Raw genomic sequence first — 21,801 nt, forward strand, 5'->3', positions numbered from 1 at the left:
AGCTCTTAATCTTGGCAGAAGCCCTTTGCCTGGGGTGCAAACTGGCTCTGATGGAAGAAGTTGTTACTGGCTCCCTACACCACCTGAAGCAGCACGCAGAGGGATAACAAGCAGGATCAGCCAAGCAAAGGGTCTCTCTTCCCACCCCAAGCTGCGACCTGACACCTAAACTGCAGCTGAGGCTCAACAGAAGTTGAGCCCAGACCTACAAGGCTCCTGGCATGGTCTTCTAGGACTTACATACGCATAGGCTCTAAGGAAACATAAATATTTTAATTTTCTGAAAAAAAAAATTAAATTAGCTTGGTTATTTAAAGTCACCACTAGTGACTTTAAAAAGTATTCAATACAGAAAGAGCTGACTGTTTAATAAGACAAGAATGACAATGGTTGTATGGGAGACTGGAGACTTCCAGTAGACTTTGGCTGCTGTAAACCACAGCTCTGCTCTGAAAACCAGTATCACAGGAATGGCTTGATTCAACACCGTTACACATTTCAAATGCATTTCCAGCTAGCAATTATTTTCCACCAACACCCAAGTCTCTATACTCACACCTGAAGTGAAGGCTGTCCTAGAAATGAGGGTCTGCAGACTTACTGCTCCAAGCAGTACCCCTGCAATGATGTTAACATTGGGATTCTGGCCATGCATATAGAATTTTATTTCCACTAGAGTTTTTGCACCAGCCTAACCGACTGATGGCCAATAAAACCCTGTTGATGCACAGGAGAAAATCGCATCTAGCACCCTTCCCTTCTGTCTGTTGGTGAGGACATGCTGTGTTCATTTTCATTATTAAAACCGGTGGTCAATATGACTTCAAACTGACATGTTACTTTAGGAAATGAACCATTAAGACAACTTCTGTATCACTGTTTAAAACAGAACTACATTTTATATAAGACCCCACAAAACTGAATTTTAAAAATCCCTTTAAAAATATTGCTCTCTGCGCACAAATGAAAATAAGAAATTTGAGAAGGATTCAACATAATTGCACCAGTGCAGGAGAGCTATCATGGAGATCAGATTCCTGCGCTTTGCAAACTGCAGGTTTCTTTGGAGCCTCAAACAAACACCTGGAAACCTCAAGACCAATTCAAAATTCCCAGCAGTTCTGTTTTCACTAAGTAATGAGCTTACAGCTGAAAGTGAATGTCATACTATATAAAAGTAAACACTACGTGCCTTAGTGCCTCAAAGATTGCAGTATTTTGCTTTCCTGATTGCTACTGGTCTTACACCAAAACAGTAACTCAAGAGAACTAATAGATGTATTTACGATATGATCTCTAGCAGTCGTATCACACAAGAAAAGCAATTTAAATTCTGCTCACCTTAAACTCCTGCTGCTTGGCCATCATCACTGGCATGTGTCTAACAAGGAGAGGATGCTTCTCCTTTTTGATTTGATTCCCATCATCTTCTACACAGAACCAACCTAACAGGTTATCCTCCGCTGTAATGGAAAGAACAAAACAAACACCCCACGTTCACTGAATAGTCTCTTACACCTCTCTACAGGAATAGAAAAGAATTCTGTTAGGATCAGTTAATACTGATCAGGCTGTTCTTATGCCGTATACGTATAAATGACAATTTAAAACTATGAGCAAAAATCCAGTATATTAGATTACATACATATTGATAACGCAAAGAAACCTCTTACACTAGCAAAATGTTAAGGGTGTTCTCTTAGTGATCTTGTCAGTAAACTATTAAAAGAGGAAAAGACACATCAAACCTCTCTGCAGACTCTAGGAAATCTGCTTTTCAAATAGCATTAGTCTGCCTGTATAATTGACATCACTACCAACTTCTCCTTATCATTATAAGGATCCTCCTCCTGGAATGATGGAGACATCCATTCTGTCTTGTTTTTGTTATTTTGCCTCCCTTCAGTGATCATCCATAAAAATACTGTATTTTGAGGATGTGCTAGTGAAATTTGCCTGAAGATATGCAAGTGCATAATCCTCAATGTTTCTCAGCTTAGGCATTCAAAATCCCAGGTGTCTTTGGAAACCTACACCCCCTGCACAAACACGGACTAACAATATCACACGACAGCACATTCCTTATTGCTCCCACCTAGATCAGGTTCATTTGCAATAATCCTTCCAGTGAAGACTACAGATTTATGTTAAGAAAACCTTCCCCAAAAAACAATACCCATAAATTTATTTCATGCTTAGAAAGGTAAACAAATGAACTCAGCAGCTTCACTGATATTTCCTAGCTAAAATCATTCTGAGCTAAAACTGAGAAATTTGAACTTGAAGTTCAAAGTTTAAGAAGTTCACAAGATCTGAAGAAGTAAGTTTATAATGGAATAACTTTCTCTCCTGTCTGTCATGTAGTGTATCCCATTCTTGTTGATTTAGATATAACAATTAGTAATGATTATCACAGACTTCATTAAAATACTGTCGAAATTATTTTCCTTCATAATACCTCCATCCTATCTATACATCATCACTTTGTAGAGATAATTTGCTGTATTGAGATTTTAACATTTTTTTACCAAAAAAATCATTTTCTCATAAATAAAAATAAAAAAAATACACTGTAAATTGAGAGCTATCTTAACTTGATTGGAAATTTAAGTAACTAAGAATTACCAAGAGCCAGTTTAGCCATTTGTAAATTGTTGATCCAAGACTGTTTGATGGCAGGGGTAAATGTGTTGAACACAGCTGTAAAGAAAGTGGGGCGTCCAGACCTGCAAGACAAAAAACACCCAAAAAGCCACTTGAAATACATTGAGTATGAGATATAGTCAAGGCTAGAAATGTTGAGCAAGATGAAATTTCATTATTTTCTAGCACTTAGACAAAGACAGAGCTCCAACTGATGCATGCAGGCTAGAATATGCCATAAGCCCATCTGCCTACACTTTACATGAAATGGTATGAGAAGAACACCCTCCTTGGCCAGGGAATAAGACAGTGGCTGTTCCCTATTAGCGGTCCCTGCCACTGTTCCTCTCTTGCTTCTTGCATCTGGAACACAGGGCTGAGGAACAGGAGAAAAACTACAGTGCTGCCCTGGAACATGCAAGCTGTGGCATGAAAGCAGAAGTCAGAGGCTAACTGTGGAGACAGAAGAGGGGGAAGAACTACAGAATCCCACATCCTCCCTGGTAAATCTATGCCTAATACATGAGCCCACTTAGAAAGTTTTGTAATCAAGATTACTACTGACTTGTCCTGTTTTCCTGGGAGTTGCAGCTGAATTCTACAGCGATCTGCCGCTCTGATTTCATCTTCTTTTTTCAAAATCAGTTTTTGTAAACCTGAGGTCCAGTCATGGGCTACAGATTGGTTTAAGTTCTGAAAAATTAAAAAAGCTAATATTCAATGCCAGCCTACTGGCCTATTTCCAACAGGCTAACTGAGGTGATCTCTGCATGTAACAAACAATTCCTGGCACCTGGGCCTCATTTAGTCCACATTTTAGTCATGGATAATTTAGTCATATTTGTAAACACGTTTCAAAAATATCCGCAAAAAATTTGCTAACATACTTTATCTGATGATTTAATCACACATTGCTCAGAGTTTGATGATACACAAACATTATTCCCAAGTGCCTCTCAGATTACAAAAGGCAAATTCGCATCAAGTGTATGCATAACCCTTTTACTTCATTTCAAGGAGTAGTTACACAGAACCCACAAATTCTGTTTTTAAAGAAAATCTCATGAAAATGCCTACAGATCATACTGCCAATATGTTTTTGTTCAAATCTTTGCACCAAAATGTTTACAGAGCCATCATGAAAGCTGTCTGTGTGGCTGGAATCTGTTTAAGCAGGATGCTGAAAAAATAATTCTCTGCAAGCTGAATGTTGGGTCACAGAGGGTAAAAGTACTCAAGTGACACTTAATGAAACAACAATAATCTGTATTCATACACAAAAGTAAACTCACCTTCCACAGTCAAAATTCTATGAAAATTGAAGTCTTTTTCAAAAATAGACAAGCTGACCTCATTGCCCACTAAGCTGTTCTAATTATCTTACATATCTCTACCTGGAAACATTGACTGAATTTTAAGTTTTCAAAACGTAGTTGGCTCTGACTGGCAGTACAGGAAGGAAGGTTTTGTATATGTTAACAGCCAAATGTCTTATGGTATCTGTACTATACATACTCCCAATAATGCAGCTTATATTCATCTTCAAATACGCGTGAACTATCATCCAACAGTACTGTTTTCATAAACTTCCTTCACAGTAAATATTTTCACGAAACGTTGTTTTGCTTAACGCCCTTGACTCTCAAGGCAAGATATCCCAAGAGAAACTCAGCTTTCATATATATATTCACACACATATATCCCTATGGTGGCAGCTAGGAGTTAAAAATTGTGCCTACACATACATAAAAAATATTTTTAAAAATTGCTTTTTTGCCTTTTAAGTCTTAAGACCGTGGAGAACCCTTTGTGAAATACAGTGTTAAAGTACTAGATCTGTTTGCCAGAATATAAGCGAAATAAAAGGGACGTGAACAAAGCCAAAGCAAATTACTTTCAAAATCCCTCAAAATCCTGATCTCAAAAATATAAGCTCAAATGGGCATCAAGAGCTTCCTCCAAACAGCCATCCTCCTACTACCTTGTCTTACTGCAAGAATCCAATTTCTTAAGATCAAAATGTAATTGTTGCCATTTAAGCTGATCAGCTACTGAGCAAATGCAGACACTTGTAGTATCCACCTACGCTTAAAAACAATAAAGAAAAACAAGACTGTTTTTTTACAGACAGCTGTAATCCACTTACAATGCTAAACAGTTAACAGTAAATTAATTACTAGAGTTAAAAATTATTACAGTCTTTACAGAGAGAACTAAAGAATGTCTTGCACAGATCGTACGGAGAGGCAATTATGCTACTTTAAAACAGGAACATATTTGAAAAACAAATCCAGCTTTGTTTATTACCTGATAGTTTCCTTTAAGGCTGCCTATTAATTGACTAATTTGACCAACTACATTCAAGTCATGTAAAAGGTTCTGCAGATCATGGTACAGTTGCCCTGGTCCCATATAGAGCTTGTCTAAAATGAATAAAAACATAAGGTTATATATAATAAGATGATGTAATTTTCAGTTGAAGGAGAAAGCATGACAAAGATAATATTATTAACATATATCAGTACTTCTTAACACTATGAAAATTAAGCTTATCAAAATTGGTGATGCAATCTCTAGAGTGTAAGAACAACTAATGTCCCGACGTGCAGCTAGTGAGTTCATTACTTCTGAAAATCAGAGGGGTTTATTTATACACATATCATTGATATTTCACTTTGCTGCTCCAGGTGCTTTCGATGTCCCTGCAGACAGATAACTGTGAAATGCATCCTGGCAAATTATAGGTAGTAGTATGTTACGACATATTAGCTTTGCATGTACAGGCGTTATTACCATAAGCATTTCCTTTTAGCTCACCTTATCATTGCCTTTTACAGTTACAATTCAGATTCAGCTTTGTTCATCAGATATGATGGAGACCATTATGTGTAGTTCGAATAAGCACACCCTAGAACTGTGACAAGTACCAAAGCTTCACAAGACAGTTCTGGATTATATCTATCTACATCCTAACTCTAATACAAGCCTGAACATTTCACCGAACCACTTTTAGATTTTATTGCAATCATGGTTATGTGAAAAAAGGACCTGCGTTGAGATCAGCAACAAATAGCAGCAGAAATATTTTGGCCTAACTGTCAAGAAATATATGTGCTTATAAGGTAACACTTAATGTTCTGATTGGTAGGATAAGCATTTAATTTATCCACAGAATCTTCATGGTTGGAAGGGACCTTTGAGATCATCGAGTCCAACCCCCTCCTAAAAAAAAAAAACCACCAAAAAAAAAAAAAAAAAACCCACAAAAAAAAAAAACACTAGAGCACACCCTGAAGTGCCACGTCTACACGTTTCTGAAATACCTCCAGGGATGGTGACTCCACCACCTCCGTGGGCAGGCTGTTCCAGTGCCTGATCACTCTCAGTAAATATCTAATCTAATCTAATATCTAATATCTAATCTAAACCTCCCCTGATGCAACTTCAGACCATTTCCTCTGGTCCTGTCATTATTGCCTTGGGAGAAGAGGCCAACACCCACCTTTCTACACCCTCCTGTCAGATAGTTGTAGAGGGCAATGAGGTCTCCCCTCAGCCTCCTCCTCTCCAGACTAAACATGCCCAGTTGCCTGAGCCTCTCCTCATAGGACTTGTTCTCCAGACCCCTCACCAGCTTGGTGGCTCTCCTCTGGACATGCTCCAGCAGCTCAATGCCCAAAGCTTGCAAAGCCCTGCTAATACACTCTGACTCCCAGACACGATGTTAGGAACAGGATGGCGATGGAGCTCTCCCAGAAACAACACTCTCCCTCTCCCCAAAAAGCCCCACCCCGACTTGTAGGGAGTCAGCACGTTTCCCTCTGGCTGAATGACAGGAACTGGGGATGGATCATCATTCCAGGAAACCCCTGCAGAGTATTGAGCTCATGCAGTGCAGTATCCAAAGCAGGCATCCTCACCCTTACCACAGCTTTGGAAGCCAGTCTGCGGGCAGCAAAGTCCCCTGGAGCAGAAGGATTTCAGCCCTGTGGTGGCCAAGAACGTGATCTAGATGCGATGGTGGCCGCCGGCTCTGCAGCCAGGTTGGGGAGCAGGGGCACAAGCTGTGCCACCAGGTCTGGCTGCCCCAGAGCAGCCACCAGCCCAGACACCCCTACCACCTCCGACCCCAGGTCTGCCATAGGGACCACAGTATAAAACACCACACACCAAACACAGTGCTGTCAGAGCAGCACCATCCAGAATACACGTGAAAAATAAACACACGCAAGACAATTCTTCTTAAATCATCCGTATATTCTCATTTATGTATGAAAAGAACTGTATTTTCTCAAGACGTTTTCCTATTTTGAGGCATCATACAGATCGAGGCCACCACTGGACGCTTTTTTTTATTTTAATGTAATTCACCATATTGAGCCAGAAGTCTGCCTTAAACATTGAAGCATATAAAATTTCAAGGCTCAAGGCAAATGTTAAGGGTTACTTTATCTCTGAATCCTCCCCTTCACGGCAGAAAATACAACATAAACCTGAGAGATTACACATTCCCATAAAATTTCACATTATTCTCTTGCCTTTAAATCTTCTGGTAAATTGAATCAATGAAAGGATTGCTGTGTATCGCCCTTGAATGGGCAATGACCACACTTACTACTATTTACCCTGACAGAGAATAGATGCAACTTTCATCCACCCTTCTTTGCCTGTTCTGAATGTTAATTAAAAGGACAATTTAGCCTTTCTTACCCTTAAAAACAAATCAGTCCATAAGAAAAGATCGTTGCATTTATTGTACACAATGAAAAGAAATGACTGCAAAGTAGACCTAAGAGAGAGTTTTGAGATTATGGTCAGTAGAGTACATTTGCAGATTTGTTTAAAAAAATTAAACACTTTTCTGGAACTGCAGATTAGATACTTTCATTAAGCTGCATTTTCACTTTCTTCAATCCAAATCCTTAAAAAAAAAATCAACATCTGAAAGTTGTGAACACTTCTCTCCTTGCATCCCTCTTCTGCTAGCTTACACCTTTTTTCTTACTGACATCTACAAGAATTGTAATTTGTTAAGCACCAGAATCGCTAGTTCCTAGACACAGCAAATTGTTGATTTTATTGGGGCTACTTGCAAAGAAAGGGTGGATTAGTGTTAATAGAAGTGTTAACAGAAGTCTGGTGAAATCTAGCCAAAAGCTAGATTGATAATGTGCTTGGCACTGTAAAGAACACGAATGAAATCATTCTTGCCGTAAGTTTCTGTAACAAAAAGATAAGTTCTGCAAAACAAAATTTAGACTGATTAGAAGTAATTGGCAGTTTAGTTGAGTTTTTGGCAGAAGTCTATCCGCTTACCTGTCATTTATAAACTCCACTACTAAACAAACCAAACTGCTGCAGTGAAAAACATGTGACAAATATTTCTGAAATTTACCCTTGTGGGTTTGAACCAAGAGACAATTCACAACTACCAGGCTGTGAAAAGCAGAAAGTTTGTGAGGATTCCCTTGTACAGGGTGGACATTTTCACCCAAGTAAATTACATGACTTCTAAGTTTATAAAAGACAGGAGCACTCTTTGCAGCTTCATAAAGACAGAGTTACCAGACATTTCACGTTATTATTGAAAGCAGGTCGGAGAATGGACACTAACCTGCAACATAGAAGAGCAAGCATTCAGGCAGCTCTTAGATGCTGTAGAACTTTATGGCACAGTCTTCAACTGAGACCACAGAGAAAGCTTTACCTTCTTACACAGATGGACTTGCCCTGTGCGTTACAAAAAGAGCTATCCTCTACAATCCTCTTCCTGGAGCTTCAAATGCTCTTAGAAATATCTGTCCCAGCCTTGGAAATAAGGCATAAATCTTGAATTTCATTCAGTAATTGTCACTGACTCTATTATGTCTGCGCCATGCATATTTTATAAGCTTTTAATAAGTCAAGATAAAAAGGATGCAGTAAGAGTGTCAAAGCGAATAAACTAATCTGGCATCTGAAATTCTGTCACACAGAAAAACCAAATGGAAGTCATTTTGGGCTCATTCATTAAAGACCACGTTCTTAGCACAGGAAAGGAAGCTAACAAGCAAATCAATAAATAATTAAAGAGAGCCCTGCTTCCATCCTCTGATGTTCTAGAAAAGACAAACATCCCAATTAAGAAGAAATTTTAATAGTCAGTTGAGGACTAGATCAATAGCCACGGCTAATATTCTTTCATGAAGGTCTTTAGCAGGCACAAACTGGAACACAATAAAATAACTGGGCTTCAGAGATCAGAACTGGGGGACTCATCAGAAGAGAATTCCCTGAGATATTACCACTTGGTTTCTGTCTAGATAACGAGTTATAAGTTACAGCTACCTCACCTCTGAACTGGGTCCTGCAAGGGCTACTCACAATGTCTTTTAAAACAGCATTAGCTTCTCAGTGGTTAACAAAATGTTGTGTGCTGGCCGAGAACTGTCTGAGGGAGGATTTTCCTGGGTGAAGGAGGTGGGGGAGGCACGCTAGTCTGTTCATCAGATGTGTTTCTCAGTTCAGAGCCAAAGACTGGCTGCTTCAGCCCACACATGTTCCCTGACCATTTGATTGCTGTCTATTTTGGGGTGGGTGTTCACCCTTTCTTTTTTTCCATAGAAAGCACTGAAAAAACTCTTGGCTTTGCTCCAAAGCGGACACGTGTTTGGTTTCTTTCTGTACTTTTGAAATGTTTCACAAACGATAAAGCCATTTCCTTCCCATTTCTAAGCCACTCTTGCTATCAAGCTGCAAAACAACTTCTTTTTCCAACGTGAAAAAAAACCCTCCATGATTAGAGAAAGTTCTCTCCAGCTCTACACATCCCACGAGTTACAGAGGTGTGCCCGGGCAGGAGAGAAGGCAGCATGCTGTAACCAACAACCACATCTGTGCCTTCAGAAGCAACGTTTTGCGCATTCCACCTACAGATCAAGGGTGAAATCTTGGCCACAAAGAAGTCAGCGGAGAGGTTTTTTTTTCATCAACTTGTTGCTAAGATTTTACCAGAGGAATTCGTGCCGCCCTGCAACAGGCAAGTTTATTGCCAACAACCAGTAATTCATGCAAAATACCTAAATTCCTTGCTCAGCATTTTATGAAATATACTCAAGGTTAAAAAAAAACAACAAAGGAAAACAAACAAAAAACCAAGCCCAAACCTCAAAAAATTGCCACTTGCTTTAGAGGGAGGAAAAGAGCTTAAAGTTTAAACTGATCTTTGCTGCTATGTAAAATTGGGGTGGGAAGATTCTGCTTTTTATAACAATTGCTCCTTAACCAAGATATATTTGAGTGTAATACTAAACACCTTTCACCTGCTCATTTCCCAGTCTTACTCTCGGCACCACAGCTTTAAACTCACCATTTTTGCTTCGTTTGAAATAACTCTTCTGACCGAAACAGAGGCAATTTTAGCCCGTTTACATCCAGCCACTTTCAAAGCCTGCAGGAAACTCCCTGGGTGTGGCGAAAGTCAGTTTTAACTTGGCTCAGGCAAAAATCAGGATTTTGGAAGGTTGCGCGGGAAGATACTGGTGGAAAGGGCAGCGTCTGCCTGCGATAGCGCTTGGGGGTGGGCAGCGGGGGAGAATTCCCAGCTCTGGCATCAGGGAGCACCGCCGGCAGCCGCAGCTGCTCCCACGGGCTCTGGCAGAGCAGCTGCTCCCCTGGGATCGCCCTCTATCCACTCCCTCTCAATAATTTTCAACTCTCACAGGCACCACAAGCATACTGGATAGTGTAATCCTGAACCGATCACGCCCTATTCCTCCTCTCAAACAACTACTAGGGGACACATTTATTTACCATGGTGATTTGTTAACTTGTACACGCTTCTCAGTAGCTTCTGCTGGTGCTCCGGGTCTCACTTGTGAATGACTAATTTATCACAGATTTATGCTACTGTAGAGGAAAAAGAAAGTGATGCAATGCCTAGAGTAGATGCAGCCACCCGCAGTTTACACATCTATTCCTGGGTAAGCACATATAATGGCTCAGGTGGTCCTTTCCCATACTAAGCTCCTCTTCATTTCCAATTAGAAGGGGTTTTTTCAATTATTATTATATAAATCCAAATGGCATGCAAATATAATAAAAGCCTCACTCAGCATACTCTCAATATTGCGACTATTCTTGCAAACATCTCTGTATTGTGTAACATGTTAAAGCCAAAAACTGTTAATAGATACACTCCTGGGTATCTCTTTTACTGCAAAGTAACTAATCTTGACAAGATCTGCCTTGAGTATCATTATAGTAATGACCCTTTCCCCTACACGGATCAAAACCACGGTACATCAATATAAATTGCTTTGGAAAAAGCCATATTGACATGAAGTGAGAACTGATGCATCATGGAAATTCAAGGCCCTTAGAAAGATTACTCTGCTTCTGAGAGACAAAGAGCCCTGAAGTCAGACTGGGTGTTGCACGGAACAGAAGCTCACGAATACTCACACGTGAAAAACGCAACCGAAACGGAGAAAGGAGATGCTCCTGACTACAGTTCCAACAGTACTGAGGGGTAACATGAAATTAATGACACGCTTGAAGAACATGCCAGATTTGAAGACTACTCTGAAAGGCTGGTAGATCCCAAATTTGACTTGCCATTTGCAATCTAGTCTTCAAGGCAGAGCGCATTTGTGTTGCTTCCTCCCACTGAGCCATCTGTGCGCATCCAGGCAGCACACTGAAACATCAAGTGTTATGAAGGGAAGAGATCTGGAAAAGATTCAACCCCCATCTTGAGCATAAAAATCACCTGGGATGGGTGGAGAAGTTATATATGTGGGAGGTAACTTTAAAAGTCATCGTGTCTGAGGATGGCATAACAAACTGGCACTTTTATAGAATTACGCACTCAGAACAAATAATAAAAAAATAGGCCCCTTCCGCAACATTTAAGTCTACATTTAAACCTGAGACACTTGTACAGTGTTCTGGAAAGCAAAGCATCATGACAGCAGATGAATTCTTGATCGGTTTGTAATAAACTGGACAGATTTCATGACATTGTTAAAAAGTTTAGGTTAAACTATGATAATGTAGCAGTAATATATTTAAAACTACGTAAGTGCAGTCAGAACTGTTAAATTGTTTTTGTTTTTTTTAATGTCATTTTGTTATTACTAGATCCTGCTCGTACAGATACACTGGTACACAAAACACACAGGACAAATGCCTTACAGCTGCTCTGGGGAAGAGATCTTGTTGAACAGAGGAAAACCATTCTCCCTAAGGAGGTCTAGTGGAACTAATTTTCTCAGTGCAAGTAGAGAAAGAGACCTGTCTGTGACATTTTCATATACAAGCAATCTATTTCAGCAACTGACAAACAGAGCTGGCAAAAAGATTATGAATTTTGTCAATACCAGGAACATCGTCACTCATTTAGCAATTGATACTGATGCCCAATGTTAAGTGTTATTCCGTTTCCCTTTACAAAAGCCTTTGCAGCAGAACACCCACTTTCTCTGGGAGGTGGGTGATGAGGATGCCCTGCTGCACGGAAACCTTCTCTTGCCCAGAACTTGAAAAACCCAAGCACCAGCTACACACAAGGCAGCGCCTCCGCACCTCTGATCCCTTCTGCCTGGGAATTCTGTGTGAGTGTTAAAGCCAGTGACAAAGCAGATGAGATTTTATTTTTAGATGCTGAACTACAGGCTTCCTGCACGTTGTCTTATGTAAGCAAAGCCCTCGACAGCCCCCCCAGCACCACCCTCCTCCTGTTTGTGTCTTTCCACTTGCTCACTCATGCTGCTCCTGTTTCCATAGACACCTCAGAGACACCCGTGGGTGGGATATGTTTTCTTGTTCCTCCTTTACGAGAGTATTTTAATAGCCAATTGGAACATCAGTAAAATTTAAAAAAAAAGTACTCTTGTAAATCCAAAATCCTGGTTTAAGACCCAGCAAGTCCATGGGTCAATTTAAAGGCCATAAGAGAAAAGCAGACTTTCTGCATTACCCCTGTTTATTCTTTCACGCCAAATCCAAACCATGATCTTCACAGTTGCATGCTCCTGAAAAATGAGCCACCACAGCTCAACTGCAGCTCACCTGAGATTATAACATACTCTCAAGTCCAAATGACACCAATATTTACAGGGTGGTATCAGTAATGCCCTGTTGGGAAACTGAAGCGAATGGGGAGTCAGGAATGATCTCAGAAAACAAGAGCTTAGTTGGCAGCCACCAATAACAAGCTCAGCAGCTACTCACATGCAGCTTTACATCAGAGCCCTAAATTAGGAGTAGTAACCTAGTGCAGAAAGAAACAGCACAAACACATACACGATATTAAATGATAAGCAATAAACCCCTGAGATTACCAGAACACAAACTATTAAATTGAGACATGGAGTAAACAAGCTTAATTACCAATACTGTCAGCATGTATCATCATCATCCACCAACATGAAAAGCATTATCATAAACATGAAATGACATTATTTAGTCTAATCATACTTTAATCATGTAAGCATCTAAAGGTAATCTTTATGAGCTTAATTATTGAATCTGATAATCTGAGCCTCTAAAACTCTTTAATGTAAGACAGGGGAGTTCTTCAAGTCCTAATCATAAAGAACCAAGTACCACATACCACCCAGTACACGTAGAGCTGAGCTGGGAAACAAACCTCCCAAGTCTCAACTCCGACAAAGTATTTTTAACGTGCTTCACCTCCCTGTCAGCTATTAATACCTTGCTCTCAACTGGTAATTGCATGAATGCCGAGACCTGTCTTGCTATATGCTCATGGTATCAGACCTGAATACCAAAGCAACAAGTTTCACAAAAACTACAGCCCAACCACGGAACTGTTTATTCACACAGCTTGAGCAATGCAAAGATAAAATCAACAGCTTGCAACTGCAAATACTGAGCAAGGTATTAAATTCATAATACCATGCCATTTGCGAGTAAAATTATGCAAGAACACCAAGGAAAGGCAAAGCCTCTGGAGAGGGTGAGAAGTAGCTCACACATTGAGAGCATGGCTTCAGGATTATATTAAACTCCAGCTAATCCTGACCGCGCAGGGAATTTTGGAGATAAAATGCCATAAATATTTTTCCTGCTGACAGAAGCAGCTGTGCTGTGCCAGAGATGGGGAAGGCAACAAAAGCAGGAGGGAACAGGAGGGAGAAACATGGAAGCCTCAATATACTGACAAGCGTGGACCACAGCCCAGGTCCTCAGCATCACTAGCCAGGTGTCCTCCTGGACTACGTAGTGATGGCAGGTACGGGTCTGAGGGACTCCAGTTCCTGGCTTTGTTCCATGAGGAGGGAAAATCATGGACGCAAAGAGACTTTAGAGTGAAAGAAAATAAGTGCCATGGCCCTTTCCTCTCAGAAGAAAAGAAAAGGCTGAAGGCATCATAGACCTGGAAGGAAGAGGGACCTCTGGGGTATGCCTGCATGAGCATGAAGGGCCAGAGAGGAACTGGATGCCAGAAGATAAACACTGACACAAACAGGCAGTGAAAGTACACGTGTGGAGGCATTTAAATGATGGAAGTACTGCAGGAATCTCAAGACAGGTCTGCAGGTGATTGCAAACTGGCCAAGCTGCCAGAGATTTACACTGGAGTTCCCACCAGATTACCTGTAACAGCTTATGTGAAAATCATATTGTACGAGCTTACCTCCCTCTTTCATATTCACTTGCTTATAGCTAGCTTTCTACTCATTTTAATACTCTCTGTCAAGATGTGGACGAGACCCCTGGTAACACAGAAAAAGGTTTACAGGAGATGTCTGTCAAGCCCTATAATCACTACAAAGAATACAAAAGGCAGAGAAGAATTTCATGCTAAGTGGGTGAGACAAACATGTAGCACCTAATTTATTCTATGGCTAATCCACCAGCTAGAAACATATATCCGCTTAACAAGTGAACTATTTAATGGCTTGCTCAGCTAAACAGGCTGTTTAGAGTTAGATTTATTTTAAATGTCTGGTCTTTTGTTTGCATATATTAATGATAGTTTACATTTATGAACATAATACATCCCCTTTAGTGTACAGTACTATTTTCAATAGTTTAAAAAAAAAGATTTACATTATTACTCTATACATATTTCACAGAGATGAAAGTTAGGTCAACTAACAATTTATACCACATCCTTTTTATCCAATCCTAGATCCTTATCCAATGCTAGAGTTGATATGCCACTTACTATTTAATCTTGTTTAGTCTGGACATTGTATTATGATTGTCCAGCTTTAAGGTGATGATTAAGCTGAATTATTTTCTCCTTACCCAGTTCTATGTTTCTCATTAGACAAACCAGTAAAACAAACCCAACAGCTTTAATGGCAACGGCTATCACAGCAGCACTGTCACTGTTTTTGAGAAGTGCTGTTCTTCCACTGAGCAAGACGCTGACAGAAACTACAAGTGCAGACTGTAGCTCATCAAACATCCCTACCTGTTTCCCTGGCAACACTTGGCGACCTACACGAAGTGACTGCATCGAGCAGAAGGGAACTCTGAAGAGAGGGATCGTGCCTGCACTTCAGCACTGTGTCACTACTACATTCCACAATAAACAAAACCCACTGAGATCAGAACCATAGGCGAGTGGAAACAGGGTACAAATGTCTCCCTGGAAGCCTGACCAGGAAAGGAGAGGAGCCATGGGTTAGCAGTGCTGATCTCATTTATCAACTGTAAACTTGTGAAACAAAAAATAACACTAAAATGCAGTCATAGACATAAACGTGCTAACATTTTTTTTTCATTTTACTGTTATCTCCTACGTTCATCACTGCATGATATATAGTACAGATGGGTCTTGCTCATTTTCTCTTTCAGCCTTTAGCCATATGGCTCAAATTAAATGGTTCTTTGCTTAAGTAATAGGCTATGCTCTGCATGTCTCCTAATCAACATGATCAGCAGCAGAACACCACTGACAGGCACTGGTTTACCACCCAGGAACGGCGGGATGTTTAGCTCTCTTTCTTTCCTTCTCATGAGTCTCTGTGGCTTAGTCTTCTTAAATAGCTGCAAAAAGCTTTTACAGCTCACCCTTTTTACTCTTGGGAACCAGAGAACAGACAACTCGGGGTGGTCACCGTCGCTGCGGCACCAAACAGGCATCGACCCCGGCACAGAAACCGCATTTCACCACCCATCAACAGTGTGCGGGAAGCGCCGCAAACTCCTAACAACATGTGCCAGGAGTCTGAGAAACTGAAACTCTGGGCAGTATGTTTGACTTCTGCTCCTATATTTCCCTTCACAGGGCAGCAAAACATGTATTTGCAGTGATTTTATGGATAGACAGATGACTTGAAAGTGAAGGTCGACTTCTGATTCTTCTAGAGGGGAATGAATATAGTACATTTTGACAAGGAGTTACAAATTTGCCTTTGACTACACTTTTTGTATTTTTTGGAAGGCATATTTAAAATATGTCATATTAATATAACATACTAATACCCAGGATATATTCATTGCTGTTTCACCCATAGAATCATAGAATGGTTTGGGTTGGAAATGAACTTTAAAGGTCATCCAGTCCAACCCCCCTGCAATGAGCAGGGACATCTTCAACTAGACCAGGTGGCTCGCAGCCCCGTCCAACCTGACCTTCAATGTTTCCAGGGAACACGTTAGCACGTGCTTCTGCACATGGATCAGTTGGGAAAGAGGGGAAAACAATAGCCTACCATAAACAGTATGTGGATTTACTAGGGAAGAACTTCATCTTGTATCTTTCTGCAAATGTTTCTACAGGCCTCTTTGGTACCCGGAGTTAGGATAACTGCTTCCACAGGAGCCATCCCATTGGGATGCCAGAGGCTCATACTTACAGACTTTCAAGCAAGACTAACTCCAATACATAAAACATGACCTTGCCTGATTTGCTCAGAGAAATGCCATCGGATAAACATGCTATTTTTTTCTGAAGACTGAGAATGTGAAATGCTTTCTGCTTTAAATATCGTTACAGGAAGCAAACACAAATTACAATTGCGCTCCACCGGGAAACAATATTAGAACCATACAAACACAGGACTCCGCCAAACAGCTGAGACTTCAATCCTTCTCCATGCTCCTCACTGAAAGAACTCATAGTCTACTTCTGGTGCTGGGGAAAACAATAGGAATAAGGCAAAAGCACATCAAGGACAGGAGCAGCACAGCAGAATAACACCCCGGGAGATTTTCCTGCTTTTCCCTCCACACCCTCAAGCCACGCAGTTTCTGCTGCCAAAAGACAAAAGGCTTAAAAAAACAGACATGAACTTAACAACCCCTAAATGTGTTCTCCTTTAGAATCCAGAGACAAAAGACTGGCACACAAAGCAGAACTGGGTAGAAAACTGCAAATTTATGATTTTGCCAAGTGAAAACCAATTTCAGGCAGCCTTTGCTTTCCACCTTTGAACAGTACTAAAGCATGCCCTTGATTTACACATCCCCATAAAACCTTTCAACCTTTCAGCAGTTGCCTGTATGAGATGAATTAAAATCCAGCTATTAATTTCACTGTAGCACCCAAAGTAAAGTTTGTATCTTTAAACTATACCACCCTTTCCTGCAGTATGGTAGGAAGCTGAAAGAACCAACTGAATTTAGCCAATAATAAATAGTGAGATCCACTTATGATGGCTGCATCCTCATAAAAAGGACTTTGGTGGAGAAAAAAGTGCCATAATAAGAGAAATGTAACTATTAACAAGTAATCCTCACAAGGACATAACCAAAATCCATGAGGAATCCTTGCTAATCACAGCAGTAATGTGTGAATATCAACCTTATAGGGGTGAAGTACTTAACATAGTGTGCTGCCGATACAATCCAACTTCTCTCAGTCCTCCAGAAATGGAGGAGGTGACTCCCCTACTACCTAATGCTTTTACACAGCATCATCATTATTCTGTATCTCTCCAGTTCCCACAAACTGGAAATAAGAGCTGAACATAAAGTCTGAGACATGGTACTACGTCATGGAAGCAGGATTTTGCCTGCAGCATCCCAGATTGTTCCTGATCATTAAATGCTATTAAAACCTCATTCTGTGAGGCCACTGGGATTTCACCACAGCAGTTCCTGAAAACAGAGGGAAACATAACAGAACTTTATGACAATCATGAAGTCATGCAGTTTCAGGGAGAGAAACACAATATTTTGCTGGTAGAACTTTGCAATTTGTGGTAAATATCCAATAGTCTCACCAACGTGCAACACTACCACGGTAAAGACTGAGAAATCATCGACTATAAAATACAACATCTCGGTGGGTGCAAATAAACAATTGCAGCAAACCATTACACAAAGTCTTACCAGTCCTTTACCTCTACAGGAAGGCTGTACTTTCTGAGCTTCTGTAATCTTCAAGGCCAGGCTGGATGTGGCCTTGAGCAACCTGCTCTAGTGGGAGGTGTCCCTGCCCACGGCAGGGGGGTTGGAATTCGATGATCTTTGAGGTCCCTTCCAACCCAAACCATTCTATGATTCTATGATCTTCAGCAGCCGACAAGACTGGAACTAAGGGGGCAACTCTACAGAATAACTAACACAATTAGGCATGTATTCAACCTTCTCTAGACAGGCCAATTCGGACCAAGCCTGCAATAGGAGTAGGAGTACAGACACAGCAGTTCATGCAAATAGCAAGGCTATGGCTCTTTCATGATTTGTTGTAGTCGATTTCATTGGATCATTTGGTAGAAATGTTTCATTAAAGCTGAGGGAAGATTTATTCATTTGTATAACTATTTGTATAACTATAAGAAGTATCCTTCACATCAGTTTAAATTCTTATCTTTTGATCTCTTTTATAAGGAGAAGACTGAATTTATACAACAATCAGAGCTTACCACGAGAACAATAGTTCAGCTTATCTCTTACCTATGGAGCACCATTTAACCTGAAAGTTGAGACTACAAATGATGCACAAAGTAATTTTTTTTTTTTATACTGTCACCAAACATAATGAAGCTGAGCAACCTCAAAGCCAAGAATTTCAAGTAGGTTCTACAGGACTGTTTGGGTGAGAGTGTTTCTTTCTCCCCTCATGCTCCACTTTGCTGACAGGCAAAGATTTGGTCTAACCCACTGTGAGGCTGTTGCACAAAGTTACAGCAGGAATATTCAGAGAGCAGCCCTGCCCAGAAGGACTTAGAAGTAGTGGTGGATGAAAAGCTGGACATGAGTCGACAATGTGCACTCACAGCCCAGAAAGCCAACCACATCCTGGGCTGCATCAAAAGAAGAGTGGCCAGCAGGACGAGGAAGGTGATTCTGCCCCTCTGCTCTGCCCTGGAGACACCCCACCTGGAGTGCTGTGTCCAGCTCTGGAGTCCTCAGCACAGGAGAGACATGGACCTGTTGGAATGGGTGTAGAGAGGGCTGTGAAGATGATCAGAGGGCTGGAGCACCTCTCCTATGAAGACAGGCTGAGAGAGCTGGGGTTGTTCAGCCTGGAGAACAAAAGGTTTTGGGGAGACCTTATTGCGCCTTTTAGTACTTTAATGGAACCTACAGGAAAGATGAGGGCAAACTTTTTAGCAGGACCTGTTGCAACAGGACAAGGGGCAATGGTTTTAAACTAAAAGAGAGTAGATTTAGACTAGATAGAAGACAGACATTTTTTGCAGTGATTGTGGTGAGACACTGGTACAGGTTGCCCAGAAAAAGGTTTTGGGGAGACCTTATTGCGCCTTTTAGTACTTTAATGGAACCTACAGGAAAGATGAGGGCAAACTTTTTAGCAGGACCTGTTGCAACAGGACAAGGGGCAATGGTTTTAAACTAAAAGAGAGTAGATTTAGACTAGATAGAAGACAGACATTTTTTGCAGTGATTGTGGTGAGACACTGGTACAGGTTGCCCAGAGAGGCGGTAGATGCTCCATGCCTGGAACATTCAAAGTCAGGTTGGACACGGCTCCGAGCAACCTGATCTAGTTGAAGGTGTCTCTGCTCATCGCAGGGGGGTTGGACTGGATGAGCTTTTAAAGGTACCTTCCAACCCTAACTATTCTATGATTCTACATTCAACAAGCTGTTCCTCCCACACTCACCTACAAGAGCGACCCCCAGTTCTAAGTAATATGTTCTCTTACATACAGTCCTCTCAGGGTCATGCATACAGCAGCTGGTAAACAATGTAAGAGTTTTAATCTCATTATCTAAGTAGCCTATTAATGCTAAAAAGGAGTTATGAGAATGAAGTCATTCTTGAAATAGAGACATAAATACCTATAAAAATTTTCTGTGGCTATTTACAAAGGGAGGAGCAAGAAGACCTGACAATAACCATCCTGTAGAGTATGGGGTTTATTAAATGTTGCAGCTGCACCTCAAATCATTCTGAAGTGCAACATTTATGCCTCCTTACAACACAGCTGTGGGAAAATGCATGAGACCGAGAGTGCAATAGTAAATAAATGTAGTGTGAAATAATGCCCAGAGCTAGCATGGAAACTCAAGTAAATTATAGCCCGTTAATAGGGATCACAATCTAGATATATTAAAAGCACTTAAAAATACAATATTTAGGCAAAATAAAGGATATAAAAATAAGTCATTACATTACGAAAGGCTAGCTACTGAGTAAACTCTTGAAATTCATACATCTCTTGAGGGTAGTTGGCAGGCTTGTAAGAGGGATTAACAAGCACAGTAAGAACTTGCAAACTTCAGAGCTTGAGGTCATTTTTATACAGAGGTTAGGAAGAAATTACCTGTTGGCATATTGTTTCAAAAACATTATTTAAAATTAAAATTGAAGGTTTTTTTCTGAAGCACATGTTACTACATTTGAAGGGTGGGATACTACGGGCTTGAGAGAAGTAACTTCTACCCTGCGGTAACCAGTTGTTTCCAGATTATTCCACAGCAACGGGGTAGCTGCTCGTTTTTATAGAGAAAAACTTCTTTGCTTTAAACTATGGGAGAAAGAACACGTGCAGGACCAGCTACCACGGGACAGCTGGCACACCAGACCAAAACAACCTCTTTGCATGCCCACACACATTCATGCTTTAAAACTTCATGCATTCATGCATAAAATTCTAAACAAGGAAAAAGCCAAGTAATTCATGTTGCAAGGCGGGAGACTGGCTATCACTTTCTGGATTCTCCCTTTCTGAAAAAAGAGGTTATACTACCATTTGTGTTACAGAAGTCTTCATGCACAAAATGCTTTCCTTTGTCTTCAGTAGCCCACTGAAATTCAAATACGGATTTTAACAAAGAAGCCTGTAAAAGTCAATAACTTCTGTCACTTACTTGGCTTAGAGTTAATGACGACGTTCTCAGCAGAGTGCTGGGGTGGAAACCTGCAGTTCTCTCCTTGGCCCTCACTGCTGCCATACTCTATGACTTCCACTTGTCCCAGCGGCACGCTCCACTTCAGTAAATACCTCTGGCCAGTTGTCACGGTGCCACTGCTTTCATAGGAAGAGCTGGAAGATGCACAAATTATTGCTGTGAGAAGGAACTACGTTTCATGGCACGCTATTTCTTATTTTAGCTTCTAAAATCTGCTGTTTATCAGTCTGAGTATTGTGCACAACTTGAAACAAACACATGCATCAGGCTGACTTCTGTGACTGACCTTTCCCGGAGTGCAAAGAGCAGCTTTGCAGGTGCAGATAATCTCGTTTACAAACAGCATAGGTCTGCCAACAACACTCCCTACATTTCTATAACAAAACATAAATGACCAGCTTTTAAGATCAACACGCGTTTTGACATCCTAATACAAGTACTTAGGATGACAATTGGGCTCCATATTTTCCTAATGATTGTGAAACGGTGCTCAAAAGAAGCAACTTCTACCTTTAGGGAAGTAAGGAGGATGGGACCTTTGAATGACCACCAGCAGCAGGAAGGGCGGCGTAACATCCCAGGGGCTGAGGAGCTAACATTTCTGCTGAGCCCCACAGCCCAGGACATTCTTTACAGCAAACCTTTGCAACTGCTGTGGCTTCCGAGAGCAATCCCATGCCAGCTGCTGCTAAACAAAGTGTGTATCACAACAGGCATTTCAGAGGGACGAGCACACTGGGGAAGCTCACTTGCAGTAGAAATGGCATTAATGTTCCTTTTCCTTTATTCCCTTATTCACATTCAAGTACATATAAGAAACATTTATTATAAAGAAAAAAAAAAAAAAAAAAAAAAAAAAAAAGAAAAAAAA

The 21,801-nt window shown here is 40.7% G+C and overlaps 1 protein-coding gene across 2 annotated transcripts in view; it reads right to left on the reverse strand.

Moving 5' to 3' along the window:
* Positions 1 to 21,801, reverse strand: part of ARHGEF10 (Rho guanine nucleotide exchange factor 10) — a 104,159-nt gene that overhangs the window by 33,556 nt on the left and 48,802 nt on the right. For both annotated transcript variants that reach the window (XM_014948989.1, XM_014948990.1), the window contains 5 exons: positions 20,889 to 21,064; positions 4,951 to 5,066; positions 3,209 to 3,336; positions 2,626 to 2,726; positions 1,342 to 1,463 (listed from right to left, as the gene is read on the reverse strand). In XM_014948989.1, coding sequence (XP_014804475.1) covers positions 1,342 to 1,463; positions 2,626 to 2,726; positions 3,209 to 3,336; positions 4,951 to 5,066; positions 20,889 to 21,064 — 643 coding nt within the window. The remainder of the gene's footprint in view (positions 1 to 1,341; positions 1,464 to 2,625; positions 2,727 to 3,208; positions 3,337 to 4,950; positions 5,067 to 20,888; positions 21,065 to 21,801) is intronic.

This window comes from Calidris pugnax, unplaced genomic scaffold (assembly GCF_001431845.1).
Source record: "Calidris pugnax isolate Ruff unplaced genomic scaffold, ASM143184v1 scaffold141, whole genome shotgun sequence".
In the NCBI taxonomy this organism is placed as follows: Eukaryota; Metazoa; Chordata; class Aves; order Charadriiformes; family Scolopacidae; genus Calidris; species Calidris pugnax.